The 15,808-nt window shown below is 40.3% G+C and overlaps 1 protein-coding gene across 1 annotated transcript in view; it reads left to right on the top strand. All coding sequences in view use genetic code 11, as the record gives it.

Annotated features, from left to right (window-relative positions):
- The window catches only part of EGR_00352 (Disabled 2-interacting protein), a gene marked incomplete at both ends in the record, with an annotated part of 41,258 nt that overhangs the window by 16,445 nt on the left and 9,005 nt on the right, over window positions 1-15,808 (top strand). The window contains 5 exons of the mRNA XM_024489601.1: window positions 3,373-3,509; window positions 7,438-7,730; window positions 10,789-11,035; window positions 13,017-13,096; window positions 14,238-14,596. Of these exons, the coding sequence (XP_024356279.1) occupies window positions 3,373-3,509; window positions 7,438-7,730; window positions 10,789-11,035; window positions 13,017-13,096; window positions 14,238-14,596 (1,116 nt within the window). The remainder of the gene's footprint in view (window positions 1-3,372; window positions 3,510-7,437; window positions 7,731-10,788; window positions 11,036-13,016; window positions 13,097-14,237; window positions 14,597-15,808) is intronic.

Here is a 15,808-nt window from a genome sequence, read left to right as displayed (position 1 = left end):
AAAAGAAGGCGTTTGGTGTAATCGTTGCCAAAATATTCCGAAAAGTGGAAAACATTTCTTTTCTCACCAAACACCAAACGGTTACACCATGTTGCCCATTCTCCCGCCATGGTACAACACGTTGTGTCCTCTGGAAGCTCCGTGTGTTTGATTTATCTAAAGGCATGTTTAATAAGAAAAGCACCGCCCTAAATGTCAGTAGTACTGCTTCGCATTATCCACTCTGTGCCAACAGCAGGGATTGGACAATAATTAGCCCAAGTGGTTGATGCTTGTTGAAGGGACTATTGTTGAATTTCTACCGACTTTAGTTCAGATTCTTTCCAATATGATCAATTTCTAATCAACAGGAGTACCTCTATGACACTAGGTTTTCATAGAGCTTATTTCGAACCAATAAACTTTTTTGATGTTCGCATGAATAAAATGATTCTAGGTTTTCAAAGCCGCTCGGATAAATAATGTTTGCATGTGTTGAATAGCTTGATTATTTCTTGTTCGCCGTACATTAAAACAATCTGTTGCTGAGTCTGTAATACTTTAAACATGGTTCGTTAATGTATCTCTCAATAATTCCCGTCAGTTATACAGCAAGGCAGGTTTAACAGCATGAGATTATTTTGACTGAATTTTGGAACGAACAAATGAAGCACAGCTGTGATATGGAATTAAATTGACTACCACCTAACATATTCCTGTTTTCAATCTGAAAAAAAAGTTTGGGCCTCCCAGAGGTTGCATGGCACTACGTCGTAAACTGATTTTTTGAATCCTTAACTATTCATAAAACGGTTGATTGATAACAAGTTTGGGTTGGCGAATTTTTATTTGCAGTGGGTGGTGGTACACAATGCAGTAAATGAGGCGCGACTCAAACTCAAAAAGCAGCTCTCCTACATAGGACACTTGACACACTAGTAATAGGTTTATTTTATAGCGATTCCTTGAAGCTGTTTATTGTTAAGACCTTAAAGGTTATGTCAAACTAACTACCTGTTGTGCTCGTGTTTTCGTGGGCATGAAATAGGCATTTACCAGCGGGATCTTAAAAATACAGGGGCAGGAATTATTTGTCACTTTAAACTATGCAATTTCTGACCGACCATTTGTTTGACCTCTTTTCATGAAATCACTCCCGCATTTTTAATTTTACTTCTATTTGAACTATGAAGAATTCATTTATTTTAAAAGGCTGCAGTCACCTTTGTGATTTGCCACGTCGTATTGCATCATTTATGAGTTATGCAGTAACATTTTCATTCAAGCTGGGTGTTTTTTTGGACTCCTTTAAATGAGTCTGTTTTTGTGGTCGTTTAAAACTGTCAACAATATACACTTGTTGACTTGTGTGCAGGCAATAACCTTCATATCTACCTCCGGAAGCATTTTTTAAGTAAGAAAACGTGTCGGCTTTTTCTGCATCCTTTTTGTGACACTTCCCGTCTTTTGAATTTTTGTGCACCGTCCTCCGTTACGGGGCCGTCACACCACTTTTACCCAGCATACTGTTCTCACTGTTCGTTTCCAACTTTGACTAAAATATCCTTAAATTCCAAACAAATGTGGTCTTTTATGCATCATTTACCATCTTTGTTTCGTACAAGTGAGTCTTCTTTTGTAGAATACTTGGACCTTATAAGGCCTGAAGCACCTTTTGGTTAGCTTATTATTAGTCAGCTATCATCTTTCAAACAACTCGTTTCTTATCAAAATGGAAGAAGGGAAAGCCAATTTGGCCTATCCATATTGATTGAAATGTCTGTTTAGGGTCTATCCACCAGGTGAATATTTCAGGATATGGTCACTTTGCTTGTCATTTTCGAAAAAGTTGATGTCATGGCGCAAACAAGTCGTCAAAGAGCTACTTTTTCTCATATGGTGCGATTAATATTTCGTCTGTTCGTTGTCCAGGGCCCACGGCATTTTGAAACCTATTTTTGGGGCCTTCATTTCATTCCGACTGTCGACCGTCTTATTTCCCTACACCCCAAAAATCCGCCTTAAAGATCATGTAAACTGTCTAAATGTACTCAGTGAATGTGGAATCTACACCCATTGAAAATGAAGGTACTCCTTCCAAAGGTTATCAGGGTCGGAAGGAAAGGCGTTTCCAATTTACCGTAAGTAAATGGCATAATGCTTGCATGTATAGTTCCGCCATAACCACTCGGTTGATGTAGTACACCCTTCTGTGTGAACATTCAGGCTGTCCTTGTCAATGCTTAAAAGTACGAGCAAACTGCTAAATTGTCTGCGGACCATCCAGACTACATTCAGTTTGAATTCGCCCTCTTCACAATGCCTCTGCACGACTATAGCGTATTTCATGCCAGGTCAAACCACCAGACGTGCCGTGATCTTCAAGATTCTTGGTGCGTATTTGTTGTCCCATGCCCTGCGGTGCTCTGATTCCGCGTTTTGCCGAGGCGCTACTACTCCTTACAATTGAACGCTTCATGGACAATTTCCCAGATTTTAGCCTTTTTTGGTAATACTTTCCATCTTAGGATAAGCCTCATGTAATAGCTCGTTATAAATGATGACAAAACAAATTCAGTCGATCGAAAAAGAATTGAGCATTAAAATTAATCAAGCAACCGTTTGGTGTACAGTTAAAAGATTTTGAAAATACTTGAGCTGTCACCTAAATGTCTTCCATTTTGACAGAATTTGCTGTATTTCAGTTTTGGGCTGTGAAGCTGCTTGACAGACATTTTTAAGCTAAGCAAAATAATAATTACAAGTTTTCGTTTCTCTGAACATTGTCAGGATGTCAATTTTGTGCACTGGAAGTGCACCGCAATGCGTGTTGGGATTCGAAATAACCCAGTTTCTCGATTTATCATCATAAATCGCGTCGAATTCTAAAGTTGACCAGAAGCAACGATTATCTTCTTTTAGTCTTCACTACATTATTTCTCTTCACGATTCTAAAACATTCACAATTAGTATCATTGCGTAGAAGCATAAGCATATTAGTTACAAGAGTTAATACTCAAAATCTTGCTTCTGACTGTTAATCTCAACGTGATTTAATTTGATATACCTCTGCTTGTATTTACCTTACACCCTAGTTGATTGCCACAAAGAAACCGGGTTTTCGTGAAGTTACTAAAGGCTATTTAAATAATACAGTTTTTTACCATTGTTTACGTTTGTCGCGTGTTTTGCTTACGTGAATTAAAGTTCTTTAGAAATAATTAATAGCAAATGATGTCAGCAATGTCGAGGAAGTGCTCCTCTGTTAACTTGGGTAGCTACGCCCATTGTAACGAACAGGTGGATATTTTGCCGAAGGCCTTCTTTGAACAGTCTCCAAGCTATCCAAACGTGATATTTTGTGCATGCGTATGCCTTTATTTCTTGTTACAGCAACCTCCCAGACGTTTCAATTCTCACGGTCAGTCTCTATCGTGAAGCGGAGGGTGGATCAAAGGATGGTAGGAGCGGACTACTTGCCCGATCAAACAGCAAAAAGGCTTCCAAAAAGTCCCAAAACCGTCTCATCGGTAGGTGCTGCTCATTACTTTGGGACTTATCATTCCTCTTGCGAGCACCCACAGTTCCAACGGAAGGGCGCATGTACTTGAAGAAAGTTAAAACAACGAACTTATATCGCTTAACTGAGAATTTAGGGGTTTTTATTCATATGCACTCATGCTACCGACAGTCGTTTATTATGGAAAAGTAGTGTATCCTGCAACTTTTTCATTTTGTCGTGACGCTTTATTCAACTCTGAAAGAGCGAATCTTTCGGTCAAGATCCTGACACTTGTCATAAATATGGTGCCTTACAAGAGTAAGTGATTCGGTACCCTAAGCTCATAGCATTTATTACATGAACTTTCCAACTCAAGAGGTTTGGATTTAGACTTATGCCATTTGTGTATAGTCCGGAGGGATGAATAAATTAACTGGATCCATAAATGCTTCAACACCTTCAAAATGACTACAATGTTGCAAAAGTAAGAGGAGGCTTATTACCGCGGTGGTGCATCATGTAAATTTAACTCAATACTAAGCATAACGAACGCGAACATTCCCTAAAATTGTGTTTGTGATTTGGGGAATGCAATTCAGTATCAAGCACTTCAAGATCTGATTTATTATTTCATAGATCGCATCTCGAGAACCATGATTTCCGGTACCTGTAGATCTGTTATGCGGAACACGGCAAGCTACTTTTGTTCGTAGGGCACATGGAATGCTCTTTAAGTTCTTCTGTTAGTTAAGATAGTGGAAAACTTGAAAGCGTGGGCGGGTAAGAATTATATTAACTAAAATCGTTACTATATTATATTCTAATAACTTAGCGGATGCGTCATTTTCTGGCAGAGGCACTGCTATCGACATTGGGGTGAGATATTACAATCTCGAGGTATGAGGGTGGTTAGTTTATGTTGAGTGGAAAACGTGTTCGTATCTCCGATTTTATATTTCGATAAAAGCTTCCCGAGTTATACTTTTTAAAACAGTATTTAATTATGCATGTCCTCCATTAGTCAAAAATGAATTCCCCTAGCACATTTTGTTCTTATTTCACGAATCAAAACAGGTCAAAATAATGAACTGTGCTTCCTCTTAATTCGGGTTTCGTGGTTCTCACAGAATGATGTAGAGAGTCGAGACTTTCCTGAAGACGAAGTAAGACATAATACTCGGACAGCCTATGTATTGCCGACATCAGTAGGGTTTGAGACTACTGGCACGGTCCGAAGGCCAACCCACCCGGCGAAGGTACAATAGCATAGCACCTCTGTGGCCCCTTTACCAAAACCTAGAGTTAGTAAAAAAACCAACGTATTACTATAAGTTTAGTGTGATTTACTTGGCCAATATTCAAGCTATCTCCTTCTTTTGCGTTTTGCGTGGATGTGTAGTCTAACTGGTTCCCCTTTTGAACTCCATACTTTCACATGTTATGTCTATGGAATCCCCCTTTCGTGATAGCCGGGGCATCACTTTTCGGCTTATATGTTATCTTCTTCAAAATTTCTCTATTCAATAATCGTTTTACCCCCGGTTTTCCGTTTTCTTCCAGTTCCATAATATTTTGGTCTGTATCTGTTGAAAACTATTTCCATATTACAATTACTCCAACTCAAAGACCATTGTGCTTTCATGCGAATAATGCAATCAGTATACCGAAGCTGTTAGGCAAATGAGCAAAACTTAGACCGCAAAGTGGACATTTGGACTTCAAAATGAGTCCCAAGGTCTTGGAATTTAACCTACATCTAATATTAATGTTAATTCAAAATAAACAATAACAATCGTTATGCTCGATTTGATCTATGCTAGTTTTAGTTTACACATCTGCTTACATTGAAAGTGGGATGATGTTTTGGTAATCTCAATTTTTAGGGCGATAAAAGGGTGCAGCATAACTGGTACAATGCGTTAATACACGACTCAATTATTTGGAAAATGAGGTATCCTAGGTTTTCCGTCTCACCGGTCAGGCAGGTCTATTGGGTGGAGTAAATCGCACTCTTGAATGTGTGCCCACACTGCCTTACTGACGATGCAAAGTAGCTTGCCTATCGTCCTGTTGGGCGGAGGTATTTTAGCCATTCTTTTTATGTAGCTACTTGTGTTCTGAAAATGCCATCTTCCTTTGAACGACACCTGCTTTTATTTTCCTATTAAAAGCAATTGCGTGAAGGGGGAGTGTGGAGTTAGTTAAGCTTTAGGCTTTGGTGCCCTCTGCCTCCCTGAAATTGGGAGCTGCGTTAATTTTTTCGCTGGTAATATTTAAAGGTCCCCTTAGCAATAGGCTTTCCGTTGCCACGACAGGACGAAAATACGGATCATAGCGAAATCTCAACAATTTTTCTTATTCCTGAATGTTAGTATTTTTAATGAAGCCTACTGAGTGAATTCATGAAGCGAGCAATTTAAGGATAGTTTTATGCAAATTACCGTATAATTTTATTCCCTTACGTCCTTAAATTTTTTAGCGTCAATTTAAACGGCATAAATTTAGTACTTTGAGTGTAACAGATTTCAATCCCTTGAATATACGATATTTGACAAAATTTCTACCTATCATGAACTGTGATTCGTTTGTTCGATAAGTTTTTCACAATCGAGTGCTGTTTTTCAACATATTTCATTTGCATTTCTTCCTTAAGAAATCATCGCCTGATAGTTTTACAAATGATTGAATCAGATCCCAATCGGAGAGAATCTCATAGCGCTTCGTCTAGTGACCCAGCATCCCTTATGCAGTTTCCTACTAATAAATAACTCTTGATTTTCATACACGGACAGAACTTTGGGAAATTTTTCTTTTAGTGCCTGATGCTTGAAGAAAGTGTGCAGTCCGACAATCGCCTACTTAAAACAGTTAATTGCCTTTTGGATCAAGGGAAATAACGGTTTACAACATTCGCTCATGTACTTAGTTATTGTACCAATTTCATGAGATTCTATCTTACTTCAGCCATCTGAGAAAAAAGAGTCAAATTTTCACTGATAAATTTGTATAAAGATTGGTGGAGTAACACTACTTTTTGGCTAATAGTTCACCCAACTCATTGGACCTTAATCAGAAGTTCTACAAGCCTGAAATCGGAAGGAAGGCGTTGAGGCTTCCCATGTAATTTTTTAGCAGCACAACTTTGTTGGCTTTCGAAACTACCAACTGTTAACTGTTAATAAATGGTTTCAGTTCCTATTTACCAGTTTTGAAATAGGGTCAAAGTGCACGATTTGACCATTGCTGGGCTTCTTGGTGTAACATGCGAGGCCCATGTACTGCTCATCTTATGCCCTAGGGGTCACAATTCCCATTCTCCTATTCTCTCCCACATTTTTCCATTTCGCCTATCTTCACTTAGTATAGGGGTGATTAAGGCCACTTTTCCCTCAACCCAGCATACTACTTCTTTGCTTGGTGGTTAATCGAAAAAATTGGTTCAAAAATTCTTTTGTTTCAACTTTCAATGTCTTTCACTCCAATTTCCTTTATAGAGATGGCACATATTTATGCCATTTAATTGTAGGATTGAATTTTTAAAGCCTTTATGCTTTATTTCTTTTAGTTTGATATTTGCGGAAGTAGAGACACGTGTGCGTTTCTATTTTCAAACTAATTTACCTAAAACATCTAACGTTATTTGCCCTCTATTCGTTTTTAGCTTTAATTACTAAGATTACCATTCGACCTTTCGGTTGCATTGACCTTTTAAAATAGTCGCTTGGCTGTCTTCCTGGATCAAAGCGGTTCGTTTATTTGCGGAGGTTCCGAGCTGACCAATGGCACATATTCCAGCACCATTATGCAATGAAGCCGTGACACCCAATCAGTGTTACTTTGACATCACCATGACAAGAATTGTAATTCCGAATTCCGCGTACATTGTCTCATCCCAGGGCTAATGTTGAGTAAATAAAATATGAATGTTTGTATAGCCACATTGCCTGTGCTCCTAGGTTTCGTTACCCTTCCTGTGGCAAAGGTGTGCACGCGAAACCCCGCGCAGACGTGGCTCACCCTGCAGCCGCCTGCAAATGCGGATTCCATGTATCCGACCCTCCCCAGTCCTGGTGAAATCACCAGCAGTGGCCTCGGAGTCAGTAGCAGTAGTAGTACCACCTCATCAAACTTTATTTCCTCCGCGAGCGCCAACAATGTGACCGGGGGCACTGGCGTCCAGTTACGTGTCTCCGTTAGATATAAATCCGTCGATGTTCTCCCTATCAGCGCCTACCTTCCTCTCCACACGGTATGTTCACCCACCCACGTTCAATTTATGGTCAAAGAATAACGCTGCCATATCTACACATCACTTTTACTGAAGCATGAATTCTCATGGTTATTACTAAGCCATTAAATATTCGACATGAAAGCAGACAAGCGTCGCCCCAAAACGCGTGGTATATACGCAGCCCGGTTTTGCGATGAATGCATTCAAAAGCCACTACATAAGCTCGTGTTTTTTCCCAACGTTTGCTAGAATGCAGCAAAGTTTTGTACTTCTTAAGAAAAAACACCTCAGCGAAGTTGTACGTGTGTTTGGTGGTTTTTTCCTTAGCACATAAGGCCAGTAGAAGGACTATCTCACTGGCTTCGTTATCCATTTGCCACTCTTTAAAATGGTACTTTACACTGATTATCTGTAGCTTTACCACAAAGTTAGTCTGATTACCAAACGTACAGTAAATGCCAACCACTCATTCCGAACTATATCTGTACAACACATAGTTCATAATAGAATAGGCTGATTAAGTATGTATTATCGTCAAGGTTCCAACCATAGAGGATTATGTGAATGGTAACTGCAGTCGGATGTGCATCAACTTTTATTTCAATTTAGTTTAGATTTGATTAAAATTGGTCGGAACATTTGGCGCATCCTTGGTTTATCTCTTGAGAAACAATAGAAATCTTAAATTTGTACAAGACGGTTGGTCAGCATACAGTCATGTCGCATAATGGTTGTACATGTTTCATTCGACCGACATCTCTCCCGCCTGCCAAGAACGTTCACACCGAAGGTTAACTCGATGGATTTACCAGTCTTAGATACTGGTAAACATTGGACGCATTTAATCCTGAAACGATGTGTGTCTATTAAATTAGGGAATGCACTAGAAACCGCAGCCCTATTTGTTATTATCTCTCCCAGTTTAATTTCCATCCACTGCCTATCCCTGGTGTTTGTGAAATATTTTGCTGATCCCACTGTCCTCTGCTCTCCGACCTCATGAGAGACACAATCTTATCACCCGTCTTCTCCAACTCGACAGTTCACTGAATCGTTCTGTGTCCACTGCCATGGGTGAATCTCTTCGTCTTCACCCGCGTGTATGCGTGGATGATTCACCGCGCCTGGGGCATGTGCGTGCCTGTCCAGGCCGGCTGGCCCTCCCAGGCTAGCAGGCGGATGAGACTGGCAACGCCGAGTTATGACACTTGGGCCTGTGTATCCTTTGAGCTTATGAGGAATTCTATAGTAAAAACGACATAACTTTTAAGATGTTTTGGTAGACAAGCTGTCGCCGCTGCGAACATAAATGGTCTTGCTTTGGTGCATGTAATGCTTATTCCCAAAACAGATCCACCTTCATTAACTTGCCCTCCTTCGAAGTGAATGTCTAGTTTTCCACTGAAACACTAAACTCACTAATTGAGCGACGATTCATGTTATGGTATAAAATTGTTGACGGTTTCATTGGCATACACTTGAAGTACTCTAGCACTGCTGCGTCTCCCTTGACTAACTTCGAGTGTGTGAACAGGCAGAATTTCTGCCTTGTGAACCACTACTCTTGCTGTTGTTTTTTACCATCTGCTCTTGACTCCAGTCACTAGTGGTGTAATTTGAGTCATGCTGACTAGTTCGGAGGCCCTGCATATTTGTGTGCATCTGCTACAGCGAACGACTTAGTAATTTTCGGCTTTTAGGATTATTAAATGTGCAATATTACGGTTATCCGATGGCACAAGACGAGCTATTGGTTGTAGCTAAAAGTAGGGTAAGCTGAAAAAGTGTTTGAAATGTTTTGTTTTCTGATTCCTGCACAAATTTCAGCCGCACCGATAAACTTTCGACTTACTGTTTATTCGATGTACAGGAGCGGGAGGTATTTTTTATAACAAGCCATCGTGGCTGCCAGAAAGTGTACTTCGTTTTCCTCTTTGGTTCGAAATGCAGGGAGCCATTTGCATTCCAGTGCCATAGGAGCCTGTTCTACATTGGCCACGCGGCTATGCGTAACCGGGTGGTTATGTGAATACTCGGGGTCAAACATTCCTCCCTTCCCCAGTTTCCTATCCCATCTGACTTTCTAGTCATTGGTTTCATACAAAGTGGGCCTCTGATGCACTACTTCGATATTTCACTGGGGCTTTTTTCGCTAGCACAGTATTTTTACTGACGAAACTGGGTGCTTAAAGTTACCCCAGACTGGTGTGCATTCGAAGCGTCATGTGATTTCCCGCTTTAAATAATGTTTCGGCATGGTTTATGGCATGATAAATGTATGCATTTCTTCTCAAACTTGGACTCTATTTGGAAAATAATTTAACTAAAAAATTTCCTACACTAATATCTCGCAGCGTGAGTTTACTACCTACTAGCGAACTAGGAGTTTATGATCCAATGCATAAATTTCAAGATAATTAAAAACCGAAAAATATGAAAGCTTACATCCGAAATGTTCGACTCTACGCTACCAATTTCTAAAGGGTGTGACAGTATTCTATCCAGTTCAAATTCTTTTTGATTTTATATATTTTTGGATTGGAGTGATTTACAGTCCTCTTGTGTCATTTTTTTAGCATTGAAGAAAACTTAACTTTCTGCCCACTGTAGGCCTTATCGTTATTGGAGGGAGTAAGCCTTGTTGAGAGCTTTTTTGTCTAACCTAGGATTCATGTAGGCATCTAATAAGGGAAAGAAATTTTTGGTTTAGCAGATTTGAAATGGTATCTGAATTGCAACTTTTTTGTCCTAAATTTACGGGTGTGGTGGCAGAGAACTATTCGTTCACGAAAAATTAGCTCATACTGTCTCCAAACATCAAGCTCGATATGCAGTTTTCCTGACTAGGATTTATTACTGTGTTTCTGCCTTCGTGTGCTTTTATTCTTCACCAGGGGAACTAGTCAAAATGTTGCATAATCAGTTACTTGCACAACTAACCTTCACATCATTGACCGTTGAATTTAGGTGATCTCCTGTTAAATCATTGCCATATTATGTGCTAATACCATGCAACACTATAATACGACAGTGAATAGAAAATAATGTCGTAACCTTTGATTTTTGCATTTTTCAGCTCGTTCGTGAGAGTGGACTCGAGTTTATTGAATGGTTTGAGCACTTGATTCCGTTAAAACTGAAAGAGGAAGTTGCTTCCTGCTTTGTAAACCTTCACGAACGTGGCGGAACAGCTGCTGCCTTTCTGACGGAACTTGTGGTTCGAGAGGTCTCCGGTCTTGGTGAGACAGCTTGTGCATTAATAACTGCGGTTGTGAGTACTCGGCTCCGCATCCAGTTTATCGTAATGACTTACTTGAATCCCAGTTATAAACTAATCCAACCCCCCATTAAACAAATGTCCAAGAAGTTGAATGCCTGTTCAAATCAATTCAATGCCGATTTGAAAATTGACATGACAAACTGAAATCTTTGGTCAGTCTCTATCAAATACCATATTGCTGATTAACTAGTAGAAGCATTTCAGCGAAAACTCCTCCAGTTCTCTCCAACAAACTGTTTGTTACTCCTTTACGAATACTACGCAATTGTAAGGATTTTAATCAGTTTCGGACTCCGAATGCCTAGTTGAAAAAAACAACTCTGATTCCGATTAAGCCGTCGATTACTTATGAGTATAAATTAGTTCTAACGAAACTGTCCTCATCCCGTAGGCAATATTGCCTCTGTCCTATGGGTTCATTAGAATGGAGTAAAATATGTATTATATTACTATTCCTGCTTAGTGGACATACATTCTTGCTCAAAACCAAAGACCCTGTTTTGACTTTCGATTAGCTTTGCCTTAGGTTCTAAGCTCTCAATAATTAGCACACCACTCTCTCGAAACCGCAACCGTTTCACAGCTCTAATTTATTCCCATTATTAAGACTTACCTCTAGCAACAAACGCCATAGGCTCCGGCTCGGCGCTGATTTGACAAATTATGGTACTTTAGTCACCGTAATTTTTCTGATTATTATCTAAACTATGCAGAATCATCCCCAGTCGGTTTCCTAGTATTAAAAGGCCCCACTGATTCATATATTGCACCAAAAATGTACACCATAATCAGTATAGGTGAAGAGTTTGTGACTTCTGCTTAGGCCGTGGTTGCTTCCCAGGTTTTTGTGTATGGGGCTGAATTATTGACCTAGCGTAATTGACCAATCGCCGGGCCAATTCCTATCCCAGTTGAGACACAAGGGAACAAACCCTCTAAAGCAGAGGTACTCATTGCCTTATTTAGGGGCACAGCCCGGAATACAGCAGATTTAATAGGGTCATGGTCGTATCCCGTGTATTTATATCTCTTGGATGATCTTGGGATCAAGAGGGGAATTAGCACATGGAGTTCATCCATCAAAGAGCATCGAGTACAGTTTCTTCTAGAAGTTTCGATTTTGGTGCAGAAAAACCAGATTTCCAAAACCTTGACATCGATGCTGGCTTTATGGTGCATTAATTCAAAATTCCTCTCTCCCGAAGTTTACTTGGGCATCACTTCAATAAATCTAGCCATCAGATCGTAGTCCATGTATTATCTACCGACTGTAACATTTTGTTCCCAGATCTAATCACTTGAATAAAGAATTTTTCTATCTCAAACTACTGCTTTTGATGAGCTTTGATAGAAATCAATCGAATCTAGATGATGGAGTCGCTGCCTAATATCATTCAACGTCCATAATGGTGTGTGCTTTCTGTATTTTGGTCTGTAGTGTGCTACAAAGTCCAAAGCATTTGCAAGAGTCTGGTCGACTTTGATAACCCTGTCAAAGATCACTGATTTTTCCTTACAATTTACCAAATTGGTGCATTGGTTCACAAGCAGCGGTAAATAGGTAGCACACTCCTTGACGTTCCCAAGCTCAAGTAAAGATTCAGGTATCACATTTATAGGTACAATAGCTTACCAGATACGTTCTTTGCGTAATTTTAACTCGAAGCAATGATTTGGTACAGCGGTGATGTAATGATTATTTGGGCACAAGTTTTGATCACAGTGACCTCTGGGCAATGTGAAGTATTTAAACAAGTCAAATTCGAATTTTAATCTGAATCCCATCATATAAGCATTTTAGCAGTAAATATTGAATCACTTTTTTGGTATAAAAACCACATTTAATGAAGAGTGACTCATTACTCATTGTAACTACCCGAACACTAAATACGCATTTTTTACTAGTAAATACTATCAATTTTTTTGTCAAGACTAAGAAATTGCAATTTGCCTTGGCTTTACTGTATGCACATCTCGATACGCTCCCACGCCCGTTTTGTAGCCAAAAGTCTGTTACTTTTCAGAAAATGAGTCGATGACCTTTCGGTCGAATACAATGGCCACCAAAGCTGTGGAAAGTTACATCAAACTTGTAGGCAAAGATGTAAGTGCCGTCGTGATTTGATTTTCTGAAATAATCTTTGCTCTTCAGATGGGTTAATGGCATTGATACGGACGCAGGTACTGTGCGAAATTAATCCTTGAACCTCTATACAGCTTCGGTTTTCGTGCCATTGTCATCTGGAATATGAAGTGCAATTTATGCAGTGAGAATATTCAATTCCTCTTGCACATAATCGTGCTGACTGTCGTTGAACAGATAGCTTCCTTGCTCAAGAAATACTTTTATCCCTAAGCTCTTCATTTATTGCTGGAATATTTTACTTCGCCTAGCAACTATTCCGGTAGCGTTGCTGGAATGAGAAAAATTCTGCATCATATGATCAGCTCTGTTCCCTTGTTAAACTAAATTTCCTCACATCTGGCTACCATTTCCAGGACCGACAGTCGTTTTAACGACAAAAATTCCGCATTTTGTCTTATTGGGGTAAAATTTTGAAACTTACAGCGTAGTTCTAGTTACACAATTGGAAAATCACTACTAAATTTGCTCATTTAAGCTATTAAAAGACAAATTATACAATTTATCACTTACACTGGTAAGTAGGTTATCAGGCAGTTTGACATCAGCGTATTTGAATTTGCACCAATGGGAAAAAAAAGGACGATTCCCATTAAACAAAGTTGTATTGTCAGTGTGGACGTAATTTTAGTACTTTGTTCTGTGAGAAGCTCAGTCCACAGAAGTAGTGCTAGCAACCAAAGCAGGACGGTATGACAAACGTCTTGCCCTCGAAATAACATTGGTTGCACTGCATTCTCAAACAAATCGGTGGTGGTCTGTCGTTTTTGGCCACATTTTCTGGGCACGTAGATTAGGCCATAGAATGCCGAACTTGTTTAGACGGCTCCAGGTTTACTGAAAACAAAGACGTGATTGCGCCATCTTGGTGAAATCGCTTTACTAAAAAAGTGCATTTTAATTCAAACTAGTATCTTTTTCCATTGTAATTGCCTCCTTGCTTCGAATTTGCTAACGTTGATTTGAAACCGATAGAAAAGTATATCTTAGTATCTTACGAAGACGCAATCAATTTGCCTGGTTTTTAGGTCTCAGTAAAAGAACATTCGCTTATTCTCAACTCTGTTGCATGTTGACGTCCTGGTGACTATTTTTTGTTTAGTACCTCCACAATCTATTGTATCGCTACATCCAGCGGGTCCTATTCTGCCCTGAGACGTGGGAAGTAGATCCGGACAAGTTGTTACCCTCTAGTCTCTCATCAGGTACACTTCTATCCCCCAACGGTCAAGGTACATCGACGCCAGCGGCTCGGATAATTCAGGACTACTGTGCCAGGAAGCGGATGCCGGCCAGTGGCTGTGAGCCGTCAACTCCGGGCAGTGGTCTTTCACGTCTGGCCGTACTCAACAATGGACGCGTCGCTCAGCCGGGTAGCCTAGTCTTCAGTCAGACTCAGTTGCTTCAACACCTTGATTTGGTTTGGGATTCGGTTTGTGCCAGTCTCCCTGACTTCCCTAAGTGAGTTCCATTTCGTTCTACGCGTCGCTTTTTACCTATGTCCATGAACAGTATGATTGTGGTCCATTTGTACTAAAATTGTTCCTTCTCCGTACTATCATATCGAAGTTTGATTACCGAGGGATGTTTGGATGTCTGTGGGCGTATGCACAATATCCTAACAATGCATCTTCAGACAGTCAGCCTACCATAGTGGTTCTCCTCGAGCCAAACTGAAAAAAAATGCAACTTGATTAGTGCACTAATTTTGCGCATACTTTATTGCGTTTTAATGTCATGGCTGACACCGTCACTCGTTTCAGCCACCGATTGTCGTTCGGAAGTTTCAGTGACGTGAGACAAATGATTCGTTTGCATTTCGCGGAGGCTTGGTTCCGAAATCTCAAAAATATGGCATTGTCCACCTCTTAGTAGCTTTGCCATCAAAACCATGACCAATTAGCATAAGTTATGTATACGTTGTCTATGTACCTCCTACTTCCGTTTGTCTTACGCACGCTTTAAGTCAAAGTGTGTGATTCGACTGATAAATAGATTTGTGGCTGCGTAGCGCCTCGTGACAGTGAGTTAAACAAATAGCCAACGTATTACAAATCCTACTCCTCTTTTGAGCGTCGTCCCAGTGCCCCCCCCTTGGTCAACCTCCCGTTGCCGGTGCTGTGATGGAGACACCCACAACTCCTTCGTTCCTGTCATTGAATTTCGATACAGCTGAGGAGATAGTTGACCGCATCGTTACCAACGCATCTTGGCAATTCCACTGAGTCTGGCGTTTCTTTCTGTTTGGGAACTGATTCGGGGACGGAGAAATGTGCTAGCCAACATGTGTGTCCATAGCTAGTTGCAGGAACACTGTCCTCAAATCAGTCACAACAAGGGGCAATATTTAACGTGGTTCCATGGGTGTGGCTTTCGCGTCGATTCCTCCTTGACACTTTGTTCTCACTTGAGTGTTGCCCAGCCATACCTACCTGGATTCTATCGAACTACTGGATTGGTGGAGGAGTTATCGCGAGTTCACATATTTGATATCGTTATGCAGGAACGGTAGTTTGTTCCGTAGCAATCTTTTTAGACGGTATACGACTAGTGCTGCTTCATTTGTTAATAGTTTTCCTGCAGACCACGGGACTGGGGTATTTGCCGAAGATAAACACCATTTTCGACCCTTCTCTTGGGAGTTGTCACTGATTCTCCCATCTGTAGCATGTA

This window comes from Echinococcus granulosus, assembly GCF_000524195.1.
Source record: "Echinococcus granulosus chromosome Unknown EG_S00001, whole genome shotgun sequence".
In the NCBI taxonomy this organism is placed as follows: domain Eukaryota; kingdom Metazoa; phylum Platyhelminthes; class Cestoda; order Cyclophyllidea; family Taeniidae; genus Echinococcus; species Echinococcus granulosus.
This window is presented reverse-complemented; position numbering and strand designations above follow the sequence as displayed.